This window comes from Petromyzon marinus, chromosome 32 (genome assembly GCF_048934315.1).
Source record: "Petromyzon marinus isolate PM22_M1 ecotype Great Lakes invasive population chromosome 32, UKy_Petmar_22M1.pri1.0, whole genome shotgun sequence".
Classification (NCBI taxonomy): Eukaryota; Metazoa; Chordata; class Hyperoartia; order Petromyzontiformes; family Petromyzontidae; genus Petromyzon; species Petromyzon marinus.
Window position 1 is genome coordinate 12,669,419 of NC_133698.1, and position 18,645 is coordinate 12,688,063.

The following is an 18,645-nucleotide window of genomic DNA, read 5'->3' on the forward strand; positions in this document are numbered from 1 at the left end:
ACATGCTGGTCAATGTAAGCTGGTGAAACCCATTCTATCTTACTTCCCCTGCTGACCATACGAAAAACTACTCACTTCTAAATATTTTGTAGCAATTTTTGTCTTACTTGAGTATAAATACATGTAAATTTTGATTAATATGTTTTTTTTCTGACTATGTGAACGAAAAGACACCAATTCGCACGTTTTCTCATTGAAAATAGCTACATTTCTAAATATCAATGTCCTGGTCACAAAAGCAAAGTTTGTGGGGAATAATAGCCATTTTCTTTACTTTTGAGGCATAAGCAATTCGGAAATGACACTTACTACCCAGGAACAAAAACAATTGTGACACAGTGTACTGATGATGACGTGGAAGCCCCCAGTGTGAGCATTGTTCAAGCGAGTCTGACTCGAGAGCTGATGAGAGACACTGACTGTCAAAACCGGTCCTGAGTTTTCCATGCATGTATTTTGAACTTCTTTCGCACCATACGCAGCCAACCGTGCTAATCGCAAGCGCTCGCGTTGACCCAGTGCCGCTGAAATGTGGCTGCTGGGATGCGTGAAAAAAACCTGGATTTTGTTTTTATTTCATATGGGGGGGGGCAACAGATTTGGGAAGGAGGCGAAGGCAATTGCGTTCGCGCCTATCGCCCGCTCGCTTGTTTTGCGTTCCAAAACTTTCGGCTGCGACCCTGCGAAGGGTTACAAAAAAAGAGCGGCTCAATCGCTGGCGCCACGATTCGGGGGGGGGGGGTGGGTGGGTGGAAGCGGTGGCGGAGGAGGAGGAGGGGGGGGGGTGCTGGGGAAGACGAAGGCGGCTCTGGAGCCAGCAGCGGTCGCCTCCATGCGCGCCGCCAGGTGTGACACATGCATGTTTAATGAACCCCGGACACGCGGGTTTGCATTGCGAGGGTTGTGTTTCATAACTCGTCGGGCAGCCGTTGTCATCGTCGTGTTACCCGTAGAACACAAAGCAAAAAAGCCGCTGCGTCGCAGGACGGGACACCTCCTGCCCTGTAGCGTGACCTTGTTTAGAAGTGGGATGGGGGGGAGGGGGGCGAGGGGGGATTGCAGAGAATCTGAGCAAACCGCAGGGCGCGTTGTGCACCACTGGAAGTACTCCGCAAATGGATTAAACGGAACGGAGACAGCAAGCGGCATCAGCAGAGGGTAATTCAGTGTCTGGACATCTGTGATAAAGAGCTTTGTAGTTCATCGGATTCTTCCAGTGTACATACAGATTCTGATGTTGATTCTCCTTACTCGAAGCCGTCACTTGGCTTTCAAACCTGGACAGAACAAAATAGATAAGCAACGTCTCGTCCACATAGGACCGCCTGTCCGCATAATCTAAAATAGAAGTATTTCTTACACCACCACTCACCAGCCGCCCGCTCTTCCTTCTGGGAGTGTTTCATTTCGGCAGCGTTGTTTCAAAACAAGCAAAACCCTGGACAGTTTTTTTGTGTTACGAGGATTTTGGGGGGATGGGGGGACAACCGACGGGAGGGAATTCCAAGAATGGGACAGTGGCGATGGAAGAATCGCAAAGAATACTTTTGGAGCTGGCGACAATGCCGCGTGTCTCGGTTTGGTGCCACGCTCGGTCACTTGTGTTACTGAGAGGGGCGGGGGTGGGGGGCCTGGCACAAGCGTCGTGGTAACGTCACCGCCACTTAGAGGCGAGTGGCGCTTGTTGTTGTTGGTGGTGGTGGTGGTGGGGGGCCTCTTTACACGACACGCACATTCTTCTGTTCCGTGCTATTGCCTAACGCTAAGACGTGTGGGTGCGTGTGCGTGTGTGTGTGCGTGTGTGTATGTGTGTGCGTGTGTGTGTGCGTGTGTATGTGTGTGTGCAAAACAACCCCCTACCTCCTCGCGGTGCCGGACGGGCAACTCTGTCGTGGACAGTGCTGTGGGGGGAGGTCCAATTCCGATTGGCTCCTTCCCTCATGGCGTCTGTGACCACCACAGGGGCTAAACAGGGGCTCTGGATGGGTGCGAGGGGCTGGTAACCCCTCCACCTTCAAAAATGTACCACTAAACCATGTCTAAGATATCTAGGAAAGGCAGCGGGCAGAGATTATCTCCCAAGCGAAATGCTGAGGGAGGGTGGTGTTTGTGCACAGACTGCTCTATATGACATCATAACAACAGTCTGGACCACTGGACGGGTTCCGCAGGATTGGAAGGATTCCCTGGTGGTCCCCCTCTTTAAGAAGGGGGACCGCACAGACTGTAACAACTACAGGGGCATCTCATTCCTCAGTGTGCCGGGAAAGGTCCTGGCAAGGATTAAACAACATCGCCCTGCCAGGCACGTTGAGGAGAGGCTTGCCGAGCCCCAAATGCGGTTTCAGGAAAGGGCGGTCCTGCACAGATGCCATATTTTCTGTCCGTCTGCTACAGCAGAGGTGTAGGGAATTCCAACAAGACCTACTTCTCTACTTTATTGACCTGGTCAAGGCCTATGATGCCATCAATAGACCTGGGCTCTGGGTTGTTGTTCGTGCTTTTGGAGTCCCTGACCCCCTGCTCACGATCATTAAGGACCTTCATGATGGTGAGCGGGCCCGGGTAAAACTACGTGGCCGGGAGTCAGAGCCATTCCCTGTACACCTTGGGGTGCGACAGGGATGTCCTCTGGCTCCCACATTATTTAACATCTATTTTGACCATGTAGTTCGTGAAGCCTTGAATAGCTGTACCGGGGGAATCTCCATTTGGTACAGATATAATGGGAGGCTGATCGATGCCCGGGTGCGGTCAAGGGATGGTTCCCTATTGCTCAACCACGTTATGTATGCCGATGATTTGGTAATAGCTGCTCATTCAGAGGAGGAGTTGGAGACGCTGCTGCTGAGACTGGAGCGTGCCACTAAGAGATGGGGCATTACCATCAGCCCCACCAAAACTAAGCACCTGCCTGGGTATTTTGTACCATTGGACACTCCACCCCCACAACTCCCAATCGGTGATGGGGCAGTTGTGGAGAGAGTGGAGAGTTTCCCATACCTGGGCAGTGTGCTTATGACCGGCTCCAATTTAACAGCAGAGGTCTTACTCCGAATCAGTCGAGTGGCAATATCTTTTCATCGGTTGCGTAACGCTGTGTGGAAGCTACCTGGTCTGCCGTTCCTCACTAAGCTTCAGGTCTTCTCGGCCACGGTCATTCCCTCCCTTCTATACGCTTGCAAAACGTGGACCGCCTTAATGGAAGATCTTCGCCGGTTAGAAACATTTAGGCTGGCCTGCCTACGATCCATCCTGGGTTTAACCAGGCTGGATTGTGTGAGGAGCTCACAAATCCTTGAAAGATCTGGGCAAGGTCCCATCGGTGAGCTCCTCTGGCAGGCAAGGCTGTGTTGGCTGGGTCATGTAGCCCGCATGCCCAGCCACCGCATGCCGAAACAGCTTTTGTTCGGCCGGATCGAGGGGGCTAAACGGGCGCGGCACGGGCTAGAGAAGAGATGGAGTGATGTGGTACAGGAGGACGTGGAGCTGGGTGGACTTGCCGATGACTGGTACTAGCGGTGTCAAGAACGGCCTCTGTGGAGGAAGCTTGTGAAGGACACTACTGGGCAGTTAGAGGCAGTCGCCCTCCAACAACAACGGAGGGCGGAGGAGCGATGCTCACAACAATGAGCGGAGTGCCGGGTGGCTAAAGCACAGCAGGTTGGCACAGTAGGGGGCACAGGTGGTGCATCAGCCAGTCATCTCAGTCAGTCAACCCGTGGCACCTGGATCTTCCCCGTGACCTCCTGCCAGCGGGCGTTCGACACTTCACGCGGCCTCAAGGTGCACATGGCCTGGCACAAGCGTCGTGGTGACGTCACCGCCACTTAGTGGCGAATGGCGGTTGTTGTTGTTGTGTGTGCGCGTCTGTGCGTGTGAATCTGTGGCTGGCCACCTGTGGGGAGCGGTAGTGTAGTGGTTAGCGCGCTGCGCTACAAACTCGGCGACCCAAGTTCGATTCCCGCTCACGGCAAACACCAGTGACGATTATCTGAACAGGTTATGGGCCTCCCCTAGGTCGACTCGGCCTCAAATGAGTACCTGGTGTGGTGTGTAAACATCGCCACTGGGGGGACAAAGGCGGTCGGGCGTGGTGCTGGCCACCCACCCCCTCGTGTGCCGTTCTGGCCTTCATAGGTGCTCGCTAACAGCACTTGCTCCAACGGTCTGTTAAGTCTACACGGGGGATCTTTGTCTTTGTCTGGCCATCAAAGGTATTGCAACGTCCTGTAATTGGCCCTCTGAGGACAAGGTCCCCCAACGCCTGCTGTAAAGGGTTCACTCACACGCCGAACAGGAACAAAACGGTACTCGTACCACCCTAACCCTGACCCCGTCCTCACTCCTCCTCCCTCTTCCTCCCCTCGCCTCCCACTCGCAGGCGCTCACCCGGAGGTGCCTCCTGCAATAACGAACAAGGACACTCGAAAGAGCAACCCCCAAACGATCGCACGCGTCGCTCGTCAAACAGACCGCGCAGATGGGGAACTTCAAGGGTCACGCCCTCCCCGGGAGCTTCTTCATCCTGTTCGCCGTGTGGTGGGCCATCAAGTACCCGCTCAGGTACCGCTGGCGGCAGCGCAAGCTGGGTGGTGGCGGCGGTGGCGGCGGTGGCGGCCCCACGGGGCTCCCGGCATCGTGCGTCGCCAGCGAGAACCGCCTCGACATCATCGAGGGCGCCGTCAAGACGGTCTTCTCGATCGTCGGTGGGTTGCGTGGCAATGGCGGTGGTGCTGATCGATGGTTGATGACGACGATTGGTGGCAGTGGTGGCTGTGGTGGTAATTGATGAATGATGATGGTTGTGGTGGTAATTGATGAATGATGATGATGATGGTTGTGGTGGTAATTGATGAATGATGGTTGTGGTGGTAATTGATGAATGATGATGATGGTTGTGGTGGTAATTGATGAATGATGATGATGATGGTTGTGGTGGTAATTGATGAATGATGGTTGTGGTGGTAACTGATGAATGATGATGGTTGTGGTGGTGATTTATGAATGATGATGATGGTTGTGGTGGTAACTGATGAATGATGATGATGGTTGTGGTGGTGATTGATAAATTATGATGATGGTTGTGGTGGTAATTGATGAATGATGATGATGGTTGTGGTGGTGATTTATGAATGATGATGGTTGTGGTGGTAATTGATGAATGATGATGATGATGGTTGTGGTGGTGATTTATGAATGATGATGGTTGTGGTGGTAATTGATGAATGATGATGATGGTTGTGGTGGTGATTTATGAATGATGATGGTTGTGGTGGCAATTGATGAATGATGATGGTTGTGGTGGTGAATGATGAATAATAATGGTTGTGGTGGTAATTGATGAATGATGATGATGATGGTTGTGGTGGTGGTGATTTATGAATAATAATGATGGTGGTGGCGATTGATCGATCATGTTGAATGTTGGTGGTGAATATTGATGCATGATGGCAAATGGCAGTGACGGCGGTGGTGGTGAATGATTCATAGATGACAATGAACGCTGGCGACGGGCGACTGACAGACGGCGTCGAGTGGCGGTGGTTCGGTGGACGATGACGGCCGTTGGCGATGGCGGTGGTTGATGGCTGATGACGGAGACGAGCGCTGTTCGCGTGTCTGCGCGTGCGTCAGGCATGATGGCGGAGCAGTTCGTGCCGGACGGGCCGCACATGCGGCTGTACAACCGGCAGGAGGGCGGGTGGGACCACCTCATGAACTGGCAGCACACCACCATGTACCTGTTCTTCGCCATCTCGGGGGTGGCCGACATCGTGACGCACACGTGCCGCGGCATGCCCCTCCGCGGCCTGGACCGCCTCATGCTGGCGCTCGCCGTCTTCGTGGAAGGTGTGCGGGCGCATTGTTCACCTCCACGTGTTCACCTCCACGTGTTCACCTCCACGTGTTCACCTCCACGTGTTCACCTCCACGTGTTCACCTCCTAGCGTTTACCTCCACGTGTTCACCTCCACGTGTTCACCTCCACATGTTCACATCCACGTGTTCACCTCCACGTGTTCACCTCCACGCGTTCACCTCCACGTGTTCACCTCCTAGCGTTTACCTCCACGTGTTCACCTCCACGTGTTCACCTCCTAGCGTTCACCTCCACGTGTTCACCTCCACGTGTTCACCTCCACATGTTCACCTCCACGTGTTCACCTCCACGTGTTCACCTCCACGTGTTCACCTCCACGTGTTCACCTCGGTGCATTCACCTCCACGCGTTCACCTCCACGCGTTCACCTCCACGCGTTCACCTCCACGCGTTCACCTCCACGTGTTCACCTCCATGCGTTCACCTCCACGCGTTCACCTCCACGGGAGGGTGCGGTGGAGATGAGCTACTCAGTGCGATGGGTCCTAGACGTTTGAGAAATTCCGAAGGGATATTGGGAGCGACGTGTGGATTGTCTCACTCAAGTGGAATGGGTGACCAGCGTTTGAGGACTTGCAAATGCATTCCAGAAATGATTGTTGGTCCTTATCTCACCAAACTGTGATGACTGTCAGATTGTAGCAGACAAAATAGGTAAGCAGAGCGTGTCTCCTGCACATCTGCGTCTCTCCATGTAAACATTTTTTTAAGTATTCTTCACACATCCCATCAGCCCCACTACCTTCCGGAAGTACACGATTGCATTGAGTCAGTATAAGCAAACTCTGAGCCAGTTTTGACATAGGGATCTCATCAGCAGGCTTAGGCTTGCTTGAATTTAATGCTGGTGAGAACTGCCAGGTTGTATCGGCAAGGACCCCCCGCTTAGAGATTTGGGTCATAGTTGGACGCATAATTGTACGATACAGTAAACTCTTGTTAATTCGACATATGTGGGGCTCTGGCCTTGCCGAATTATCCAATATTCCGAGTTGTGTACAATGGTACTCCCTGGTGCCTTCTGCCCCAATAAAAAAAAGTTTCTCCAAATTTGTCTTCCAAAAATTATTTTCCAAAAAAGTAACCGGCACTGCAGGCGAGGAAGGAGGATGTGGTAGGTTTCACGTGGTAGGTGACAGAGTTTGTAGAGGGAGGCTTAACGCACTTAGTATGCACCTACTCTACTGTATGTTCAAGGTGCTTAATTTGATGTCAAACTCTTCACGCAGCATGCGCATTGACACACGCCCTGCATCAATTCCACCCAAATCTTTGAAATTTGTCTCGCAGACTAAGGGATTTATACTTCACCCCTTTCTATTACTTCTTTATGCAGGTGTAGACGACATTTCGAGAGGGTTGGCTTGTGCGCAGACGGCACAAACGAGGTGAAATCCAAAGCGATGATGGGTCTGCACTCACCACGTGCACTGCCACCAGACCGAGTCGTTTTGGTCGTGGTGCGTGACGTCACTCCACGTGCTATGTCGAAATTAGACCATTCGGTAGGGAAATTGCAGCTCATGGCGAATTACTAATAGAAGGCATATGCTGCAAGCGCAGCCGTGCCGAATTATCCCCAATTACGAATGATCAAGCACCGAAATAACGAGGTTTTACCGTACATACAGAGACAGATGTGTGAGGGTGACGCATTTTCGGCTTATTTATGTCGCATGATTTCTCTCCGTGACAACGCGAATGATTGTCGTGTTGAGAGTGTGAGCGACAAGGTATTAGGGGGTAGCGGATGAGAGAGGCTCATCGGGGAATGGGTTTTTTAAAATGGGCAAAAGAGAAGGCATTCAGGCGCTGTGCGCGCTGCCCTACGTGTGTCTAGTTAACGCTCCATACAACTAAAAATAATAATAACGGTAATAATACTAGTTACTACGACGAAACGCAAGTATGGATTGTGATATTGGTCACGGAAAGCCTTCCTGTTTACTTTGCACAATAGCCGCGTTTCGCAACTGTGGTAAAAAAAAGCGTAACTGGAATAAGAAGAAAGCAAAGCACGATAATATGGTGGTGGTGCAGAGGTTGGAGGCGCTTTGCAGTCAAATCCAAACATCCGCCTGTTTCATTTGTGAGATTAAAACCACAGCAACCCAACACTCAACATTTAATTATCTCAACGAGTGAATAATTTTCCTCCTTCTGAATCGAGGTCCGTACACTTGCATGATTTTATTATAGTATGATTAATTATGATGGTGAGCACATGTTCTCCGCCATGTGTACCACGACGTCCGACGTTTCGGCTTCCAAGTTTCGGAAGCTTCTTCGGGAAGCTCCAAAATCGGACAGAGCTAACGCAATTACGCACTGAAGCTTTTGACTTCGCTGGAGAATATTCACACCTTGGCTTAGTCTGTCCGTCCATCCGTCCGTGCGTCCGTCCATTTGTAACATGGGGTCGTCACGATATATCTTTTTGTGACTGCTATGGTGCTTACATTAATTCATTTTCTAATGTAGCTCCCCAAGGGGCCTGAAGGGGAAACGTCGGATATCGTTCTGAGCGATGCGAAAAACGCATGGGGGGAGCTGCGTACGGTATGACAGCGACACGGAAGGGCACGGGGCCATATTTGCGAGGAACACTTTGTGTAAGCACATTAGCGCTTATTGTACCTGCCGTGTCTTTGATCTGTGTGCTGAATGAGAATTCACCTATTTGTCCAGGAAAGCCGCACTGAGTCAGAGGGCTCTTTTGTCGGTCTTTTATTTTAAGATTTTTTCAGCCGATTTAATGATGAGTCGTGTTGATTGCACAAGTGGGATGGAAACCAACCAGAGCACCCGGAGAAAACCCCACGCCCTTGCGCGAGGGGGCAATGCTCGATCCCCGCACAGATGGAAAAAAGGGAATGGCGGATTTAGCCCACTCGCCGTGACTGCCGTTTCCTGGCGAGACAGGGTACGGCAGCGAGACGCCCGCGGAGGGAAGGGAGTTTCGCAGAGTTTGTGCTATCCACCAACCCACCACCGCCTCCACAGGGCGATGGGTGACGCACGGCGCGCGCTCGCAGTCGCTCGGCGGAGCGCGTTGACGAGCACGTTGACGAGCGTGTTGACGAGCGTGTTGACGAGCGTGTTGCTGAGCGCGTTGACGAGCGTGTTGACGAGCGTGTTGACGAGTACGTTGACGAGCGTGTTGCTGAGCGCGTTGACGAGCGTGTTGACGAGCGTGTTGACGAGCGTGTTGACGAGCACGTTGACGAGCGTGTTGACGAGTGCGTTGACGAGCGCGTTGACGAGTGCGTTGACGAGCGTGTTGACGAGCGTGTTGACGAGCGTGTTGCTGAGCGCGTTGACGAGCGTGTTGACGAGCGTGTTGACGAGCGTGTTGACGAGCGTGTTGACGAGCGCGTTGACGAGCGTGTTGACGAGCGTGTTGACGAACGTGTTGACGAGCGTGTTGACGAGTGCGTTGACGAGCGCGTTGACGAGTGCGTTGACGAGCCTGCTGGGAGAGGAAAGGCCGCCCCCTGCTCGTTCGAAGGCGTTCACCTCATTCGAGTTTCCAATTGGAAAGTGATTCGTCGCGGTGTTATTGGACGTTTGTGAAAAAAGGGATTCGTAGCTCATCGGATCCTTGCACGGTCAAATAAAGGTTCCGATTCTTAATGCCTTGAAAAAGACATCCCATTGGTGTTTGAACATGTTAACATCTAAAGCACCTGTTTTATTGCCAGAAAGCATTCGCGAAGTAAAAATAAATTGCCAGAAAGGGCAAAGCCTATTCTTATTTTGGATGCTGGCAAAAAAAGGTTCCATAGATATTTTGTCTCATCGTCATCATAGTCGCCAGCAGCCCCGATCGGTCCGCTGCTGGATGAAGGCCTCCCCAAGTCGTCGCCATCGCTCACGATTTCGCGGGACAATGTTCCACCGGGACATCAGCTGATTGCCTCGCTCCGACTCCGTCATTATTCACAGTGGATTGGTCTTAACAGCTGTGATGATGCCGTTAATGTCAGTGCAATTCCCAGCATGCACCTCTCTCTGCACGCTCCTTATTTTGGCCACCTTCGTGTTTTTTTCTTGCGCTTTTTTTGGCTCGCGGCCGCGCTTCTAAACCGCACACCGAAGCAGGTAAGCGGTCTCGCTGATCCAACGCCGTTTTCTCAAACTCGCAACAAATGAGCTGCTTCATCGCGCCCACCATCTCGCGTGACTCCTCCGACTCACGCTCGGCGCGTGAATTTGGCGGAATGCGATTTCACGCCTCCCTCCGTGCACCGTTCATTTTTAACGATCACGCGTGGGTTGCGGGGGTGGGCGGGTCGCTGGGGGGTTGGGGGGGACTGGGCGAGCGGGGCCACTTGTTTCATCCCGTGAGATTCGTTCTTCCCCCCCCCCCCCCTCCGAGTGGAGGCTTCCGTAACCGTGGCTACGATGAGAGACATAATTACCCCGTTATTTAACACGGGGCAAATTAATGCCATGCCCGTCAAAAAATGCACGCGTCCATGCGAGGACACTTCGCCTGTACGCATGCGAAATGCAAAATGCGCGCACGCAAGTCGCTACCCGAGCACAGCAATGGGCGTTCGCGGTTGTGCCTCACCGCGTCAGGTCGGGCCCCGTGTGCTTTAGACACGATGTCCGACGTTTTTGCAGCACCCTCGTGTGGGGGTAGCTTCTGTGGGAATTAAGCGTTTGCCCGCCCGTCCGTGTGACGTCCGCCCGCCTGCGCGTGTGCTCTAACGCGCCGAAGGGGGGCGATGGCGCCGCTCCACGCGAGCCCTGAATGGGTGAGGAGGAGGCGCCGTACTGTGGCTCTGCAGCAGAGCGCGGTACCGCGGACAACGCGCACCGTTTCCCCCCTCGCACGCGCGGGTTGTCTCCCCGGTGCTTCTGTTTCCTCTGACGTGTCAAACACTCGTGAATTGCCCTCAACATACGCAGGACTGCAGAGCTTGGGCAATTGCAGGTAGCACCGGCTCAGCGGCTGCCTTCCATACCTGTTCAGATAAAAGTTTTTAATTTTAGTTTTATTTGTTTTTATGATTTAAGTGATTTGTTTACCTTTCCAATACTTTGCATTCCAATCGTGTTTTTGCATTGTCCATCGTCGTAACGTCCAGACCTCGTGCCCCTACTGGACATCTGTGAAAAAAAGCTTCATAGCTCATGGGATTTCTCCTGATGACGACCGCTTGTGTTGCGATCGAAACGTCGTAGTTTTTTGTTCTTTTCTTTGAACCTATCTACGTGACTTTACCGAAAGACCCAACGAATATGAATTCCTACAGTCACGAAAGCTTTAAGTCTGGATTTCTCCAGTATAAATAAATATTCGGAGTCCCGCTCGTCCGCGGCCCCTCCTCCTGGCGCCTCCTCGTCCCTCTCCCTCTCGACGGCGTCTCGAATCTTCTTTAATCGTCGTTAACAATTGTTGTGTTTGTTATGATCGTTAATTCCAGACTAAGCGACCGCCATTGTCTCCACCACCCCCCCACCCCGCAGGCTACCTCTTCTACTTCCACCTGCACGGACGCACCATGCTGGACGTGCACGTGCACACGCTGCTGCTGCTGCCCGTGTTCACCGGCTCGCTCACCATCTTCCTCGAGGTCTTCCTCCGCGACAACGCCATCCTCGAGCTGCTGCGCACCAGCTTTGCGCTGCTGCAGGGCACCTGGTTTTTTCAGGTTGGAGCCCCCGGGCGGGGAGGGTTGGGGGACCGGGTGGGCGGGAGGGGGTGTCGGGGTGGGGGCGCGCCAGAGGGGAATGCCTTACAAGGTCGCACTCGTCACGGGTGTGAGTGTGTGTGTGTTGAACTTCTTCCGCACCGTACGTAGCCAGCCGTGCTGCTGCTGCAAGCGAACCGCGGCACCTTTGCTGATCCTGCCAGGGAGCGTAAACCATCACGCGAACTCTGGTCATCCTCCATGAAGGAGATGGAGCGCGATGAGTAAGACCAGCTCGTCCGTCTAGGAGCTAGACGGATTCTTACATCCCAGGGCCATGACAGATGACGAGGACTTAGTGGAGTCCTTCATCCAGCAGTAGATAGGTCATGGTTGCTGCTGCTGCTGATGATGATGTTGCTTACACTCTTGCCGTTGTGTGGTCATGCGTAGATCGGCTTTGTGCTGTACCCTCCGAACGGCGCACCCGAGTGGGACCAGGCGGACATGGGGAACATGATGTTCATCACCATGTGCTTCTGCTGGCACTTTGCGGGCGCCATCCTGTACATCTCCCTCAGCTACACGGCCGTCTTCTGGTGAGTGGTGCTGAGAGGGATCCACCTCTTTGTGACTCTCCACTTGTGAGTGGTGCTGAGAGAGATGCACCTCTTTGTGACTCTCCATTGGTGAGTGGTGCTGACCAGTCTTCGTAGGCGCATGTTAACAACACTTGTGCTCACGGTCTGTTAAGGCTAAACGGGGGATCTTTGTGTGTGTGTGTGTGTGCCAATCTGTGTATTCGTGTATTACAGTCTAGGGAATCTCAGAAACCGTGGTGTTCCGCACATGGAGCTGGGAACTTTGCTTCCGCTCTCTAAGAACCACAACAAGGAGAAGGGGGCGCTCCTGGCGGACTCCGAGGAGGAGTAGACACACACATGCAACACACACACGGAGCACGCACGCACACACACACGGAACACACATGGAACAAAGACAAACACATGCCGAACTCGCAATAGTCATCTATTTTGAAGTCCTCTCTCATCACCTTCCCACACCCATACAATCACCCCACTCCTGACGCGCCAACTTACAAAAAGTCCACACTCACCCCTGACCACGTACAGGTGTTGCAGAAGGTGTGTGTAGGGTGGGGAGGGGGGGACAGGAGTAGCCCTCCTCCCCCCCGCCCCACACACAGCAAACGATAAAAAGTTTCTGCAACAAGATGGGAAAAAAATAATAGTCTTTACCCTTTCTGGCAAGATTACAGATGTTAAGATATTCAAACGCCAAATAGACATCTATCACAAGGCATCCAGGTGATACTGGTGGCAAAACAATGGCCCCATAGATAATTACCGCGACAAATCGGAGCACCCCGTCCAATCGAGCGGTCTCCATCCTCTGCCCCCTTCTCGCGAGTCCACAGTCTTGATGAGCCGCTACACCGCTAGGCCTGTACATTCACGATTTGTAAATATGTATATTTTATCCTGGGAGGGGGGGGGGGGCTGTGGAGGGGAGGGGCGGTGGAGAAGGGTGTGGAGCCCTCGCTCGTGCGGTGGGGGAATCTCCGTGGCCGCCCCGCCGGGCGCGTTGGGGAGCCGCCACGTCCCACGCGGGAAGCGGCGGCTCGGAGGGCGCTGTGGGCGGCAGCGACGCCGGCGAGGAGGGAGGCCGCGCTCGTCTCCTCGCCCCCGGTCGCGCGAAACGAACCCCGGACCCTGCGACGAGTTGAGAATTCACGAGCGCCGGCGAGCGTCCAGGAGCAACAGAGGCCGATTTTAACCGCGGGGGGCCAATTCCGCATTTCTTTTTTTTTTTATTTAAAAAAAAAGAGATGGAGTGGTCGCCTCTGCTCTTTTCCGTAACAGTTGGGGCACACCGGACGTGCGACCCAGAGGGCGTCCGGTTCGATGCGCACTCTCGGCATGGCAGCTGAAACAACGGGCGGCCCGAACTCCTAGAGCGCACGTGTACGTCATCGGAATGGAAGCGGAAAAAAAAACTAAAGTAATTTATCGATACCGAGGCTCCCACAAGGCCATGCGTGAGGGCGTGCGGCACAGTTTCGCGCCAGCTATCGTAGAGTGCGGTCGCGTCGCTACGGTTCTCTGCGGTGAGTACAGTGGGTCGTCTCGGAACGGGAAAGGGTTAGGTGGCGTCACCGCGGAGTTTCACGCGAGTGGCTTCCCCCCCCGAGGCTGTCCAAGTCGCATCGTGGCCCTCGGTCGCCGCTGGGTGGCCCCATGGAGCAGGACGAAGGGAACTCTCCCGGTCCTGTGCCTGCACCCCTGGTTCCATCGCGGTTCAAACCACACCTTCGTTTCACACCCAGTACACAACATCCAGTATACATCTCGCTATGGGCTGTAGCAATGGTAATCATGCGCCACCTATGTTCATTGATCGGTAGACACGGAATATTTCAGTCCGCGCCCGGCCTACCCCATCCAGTATCCCCCTCGCTGTGGATGTGGCTACTTGTCACCTGCCACCTACTCCAGCCGGATACGATGCAGGGAGACAATGCACTGCTGTGGCAATCAAATGCTGCCGATGTGCCCTTGGGCTTCTGGGAAATGTGTGTGTGCGTTTCTATCAATTGCAATTTACAATCAATTTGGGTAGAAAATGAAGAGACATGCTCACGCGAGATTAGTGCGAATGCAATTTCACAAGATCGTAAAATTAATCTTGCAACTAATTGAATTTTTTTTCTTTCAATTATGTAAAAATAAATGTATTTTGTCTTTCGCTAGTTAAAAATAACTCGTGCACAAGCCCCAATTTTTTGTTGCAATCTCACCTGGATGTAACTAAAAGAAGTTGCTAATATTTAAAATGCTCTTGGGGTGGCCCCTGGGTCCTCGCGCAGCCCACGTCGCGAATCGGTTCAGGAATCCCGGTGCGCTCTCGCGTGGGTCAACAAAGGGTCAACCCCCTTGAGTGAAGAGGCTACACGCCGCCTCCGTCAGACGCCAGGGCGCACGAAGCGCTCGCGCCATGGACACCCGTGTCTGCCCTCGGGAGCGACGTCGCAAATAAACTGGCCCCGAGGTGGCTCGTGCGGCCGAGCGAGGGAGCGAGCGAGCCGCTCGCGGTTTGAAGGTTTTCCAGTTCAAAAATCTGGATGGGTGGGCGGTTGACTCAGCCGCTCATCCCTCCCGGGGTAGGCACACTGAGTGACCACCAACCACATCGTCGGGACGTCAACAGCGGTTGTCCTATGGAGAGACTCTCCCCCCCCCCCCCCACCATCACCTCCCCACCATAGGAATGTGTAATTTCCACCACGGTCTCAGAGTTATAAACCGGGCATTAACTCTGCCTCAATGCTCGTTTGAGCAGGAAGCCACTTTGATCTTTGGTACAGCCATCTCTCGAGTCTGGTACAGCCATTCGTGAATTTGTCGCAATCCTCGAGGCCACCTGATGATGTCAGCAGGTAAACTGTGCTGGCTTGCCAATTTGTCTCTTCTTATTACCGTGTGCGGGTGTGCGCTCCGGTAATTATTGGTCTTCAATTGGTATACAGTATCTACGTACGTAGGCTCAAGCCTCATGTAATTCACGTGACTTCTGTGTGGCCACCCCCACTCTGAATATCTCGCCTCTCCCCGCCCACTGTGAAAACAGACGCCGCTCCCGTGTCGCCTCTTCTTCCCCGTCTTCGTATCCCCTGACCCCGTGCTCCCGTTTCTCCGTCGCCTTTCCTCTCGTTTCTCATTCCTTATCTTATCTCTTAATCTTTCTCTTACCTCTCCCCTTTCCCGTTCTTCAATGTTGTTTACACCAATGCATTCTACATCCTCGACTCGACGCCCTTCCCGTGGAGCTTGTGCCACGGGCGATAAGGTTTCATGAAGTTAAACAATTGTCTGCGAAGATGGATTGGACGGTTACAAAATGGCAAGTACATGTTGCAGCCACTCTTATCAATCCACGGCTGGATGATGGTCGTGGGGGGCGGGGGGGAGGGGACTTGACCATGTTTCACCAAGCCAGTCGGCGCGGGGTCGTTTCCGTGCCCCCCGCGTCGACCTTCCGCGCCACCAACCCACGTGGACCGCAGTGGCGAAGTATGGTCAAATAACCCCCACGGCTCGCACGGGGTGGCACAGGCCCCTATCCAGCTCGTGGATTGGCAGAGGGCTCCTCTCTCCGTACACACACACGTGAATGGGGACCGCACGTCGTGCGTTTTATGTGTGCGAGCGGTTTGAATCCGCGTAATTGGAAAACCCAGCGTGTTGCCGATTCCCATTTTAAAAATCTGTTTTTTTTTCTCCTTTTTCACGCTGAAAGTGTCTCCGTGTGTCCGTGCGCGAGCGGTGGCGCAGCGGTGAGCGCGCTGCTGCGCTACGAACCCCGTGAGCCCGAGTTCAGTCGTCGCTCACGGAGAAACAGCGGTGACGATTAATTTTCTGAACCGGTCCTTGGCCTGTCTTAGGTCGACTCAGCCTCCAATGAGTACCCGGTGATGATGAGTGCGGTGTGTAAACATCAGCACTGGGGAAACAAAGGCGGCGGGGAGTGGTGCTGGCCAACCACCCCCTTTGTGCCGTGCCGGCCTTCATAGGTGCTCGCTAACAGCACTTGCCCCAACAGTCTGTTGAGGCTATACGGGGGCATCTTTGTTTTATATGTACGAGTGGTCGTGTGCTTTTTAGAACACCGATTGTGTCTCTTCACCCCACCGTTTGTGATTTTAATTAATTATTCCATGCACACCCCTGACAGATGCTGCAATAATAAAAATATATTACGTTATTGTGAATATTGTTTTATTATCGTCTATAACTTGAATTTAAACAGGTTTGGGAGCGTTTTTGCAACGCGGAATTCGATCATGTGGAAACATCGTAAAAGAGGGCGTTGTTTAACCCGTGTGTATTGCCTCCTGTGACGTGGTGACGTTTAACTATCCCATCATTTACGGAAGAAGAAGATTTTTTTAGCAAATATTGTAAAGTGCACAAAGAAGCAGGGAGAGGGGCACCCTCGACATGACTGAGAGACGGAAAGTGGAGCAAGCGACACGTGCATCAACGTGGCACGGACGTATGTGCACAGTACCGGATGAAGCTCGTGCAGGGCATGTCGCATATGGTGTTATAAACCGGCCCTAAATAAAAAAAACACGTAAATATTAAAACACTCATTTTTTACTTGCATAGTAAAGTAATTGTATTTTTTTCATTAGCTTTACAGCCAGATCATACGTCAAATCGCTAATCTTAAACACCCAGTCGTTCACCGAAGTTGAAGGCGGTATAGTACTATAGTAATCGAGCAAGTGCAGAATCACTGAACCGGAATTGACAGCCCTTGAAAGTGCGGGGCCCGTAGCATATGTAGCTACTTTTGCTACTACGATAATCCGGCACTGACGTGGACAAATCCGTGGCTGATGATGATGCGTCTAAGTGGATTCACCTTGTCGCCACGAGAGGCGCTCAGACATCGCCCGCCAACCGGTCGAATGTAGAGTTACTGGGAGATCAGACATTCTAAACTAAACGACATCGTATCCATAGGTGCTCGCCAACAGCACTTGCCCCAACAGTTTGTCTTTGTGTGAATATGGACACAGCAATTGGGAGCGCTGCACAACGCAAGGTTCCTCAATTGGAGCAGTGGGCAAAGGCGTTTCCGAGACGGCCGTCAAACGTTAGCCAAGCCGGGAGGCAGGAAACACAGCGAGCGCGACCTAGCGGGCACCGGTGGGTTAGCGCTCGTTACACCGCTTGTTGAGGAAGTTCGCGGTGCGAATCCAGCCGGCCGCCCCGAATAACACCGCGGGTCTTCTTCTTTGACGTCGTACGGCTTGATGGTGGATGTCGAGCAACAACAACAACACTTATTATTGTTACTAGGTGGTTGAGCCAGATAATCGAGTTGGGAGTGGCGGAGTGCCTCTCTGTGACGTGGGATGCTGCCCTCCCCCCCTCCTCTGTACTTTGTAAACGGGGCATGGAGTCGTTACCCGTGCCGTGGTTCTGTTCTGGGTGGTGACTGCAGTCGCACGCCCGCTCGCCAGGGGGGGGGGGGGTGTTAGTGTGCCACTCGAGCATCAAGTATGCGCGTCTGCCACGGTGTGTGCGGCTGCGTTCATCAAAAACACGCGCGCGCCGTGCGCTTCACATGGGGCATTGACGTTCCCGTGACGTCATTTACAAGAGCAAAATTACGTAATGCCAACATCGTGGTCCAAATTTGAAAAAAATAATTACACGAGGTGACCATAGCCCCCCCCCCCATCCCGACTACGAATAAACTATTTAAAAAAATTATTTTACCAGGTAAGGCCCACTGAGCCGTATATCTCTTTTTCAGAAGCGACATGGCCACAAGTGATAGCCCAACGAAGTGGCTCGTCATCAAGTGGACATTTATAGCAGCCAAATACTCGAAACGAGCGTTCATTCTAAACGTGGTGGGGGGAAAACCCCGCAGAAAAATCCACAGGGGGAGAGAGACACATGCAAACTCCAAATATATAACAGGCGTCAGGGTCGGGATCAAACCCACGACCTCCTCCATACCAGGCGAGATAGGTAACATCTGAAATAGTCATGAGACTCGGTGAGACATTCTTGAGTAATCATGTGTGATAAAAAAAGTCGCTATTGTTACCGGTTTCTTGTTGACCTTGTTCCGCGTGACTCTGTTCAGTCATGTGGACACAAATAATAATAATAATCTACAACGGCTGTGGTTTTCACACCTGATGATGATTGCTTGTGTTGCAGTCGAAACGTCGTGAGAATTGTATTGTTTTATATTTTTATTATTTTATTGATTCCCTTCTACGTGAGTTACCGAAAGAACCAAGAATAGGCTGTGCAAATAGTTGTTGACATCGCCAAAGCGGCGCATCATAAACGTGTTGAAAAACATTTTGGGGTAGAGTTTAAATGTGGCGGAGTTTCGGTGCTGGATACTTCCAACTCTTGCAAGACCAGCGTGGCAGGAGGAGGCCACATCGCCTATGCAGGGATTCTCTCGAACTCCCTCTAGTGGAGGCCACTTCCGTCACGGTGCCGAGATGTTAACTCCCTCGCCTGGTATGCAGGAGGTCGTTCGTTCGATCCCGACCCTGACGCC

The 18,645-nt window shown here is 52.7% G+C and overlaps 1 protein-coding gene across 8 annotated transcripts in view; it reads left to right on the top strand.

Annotated features, from left to right (window-relative positions):
- TMEM45B (transmembrane protein 45B) overlaps nt 1-16,315 on the top strand; it is a 31,718-nt gene extending 15,403 nt beyond the window's left edge. For all 8 annotated transcript variants that reach the window (XM_032964665.2, XM_032964669.2, XM_032964667.2 and 5 more), the window contains 5 exons: nt 4,385-4,709; nt 5,638-5,853; nt 11,363-11,547; nt 11,980-12,125; nt 12,342-16,315. In XM_032964665.2, the coding sequence (XP_032820556.1) occupies nt 4,484-4,709; nt 5,638-5,853; nt 11,363-11,547; nt 11,980-12,125; nt 12,342-12,459 (891 nt within the window). In that variant the 5' untranslated portion in view covers nt 4,385-4,483 and the 3' untranslated portion in view covers nt 12,460-16,315. The remainder of the gene's footprint in view (nt 1-4,384; nt 4,710-5,637; nt 5,854-11,362; nt 11,548-11,979; nt 12,126-12,341) is intronic.
- Nucleotides 16,316-18,645: the final 2,330 nt, after the last annotated feature.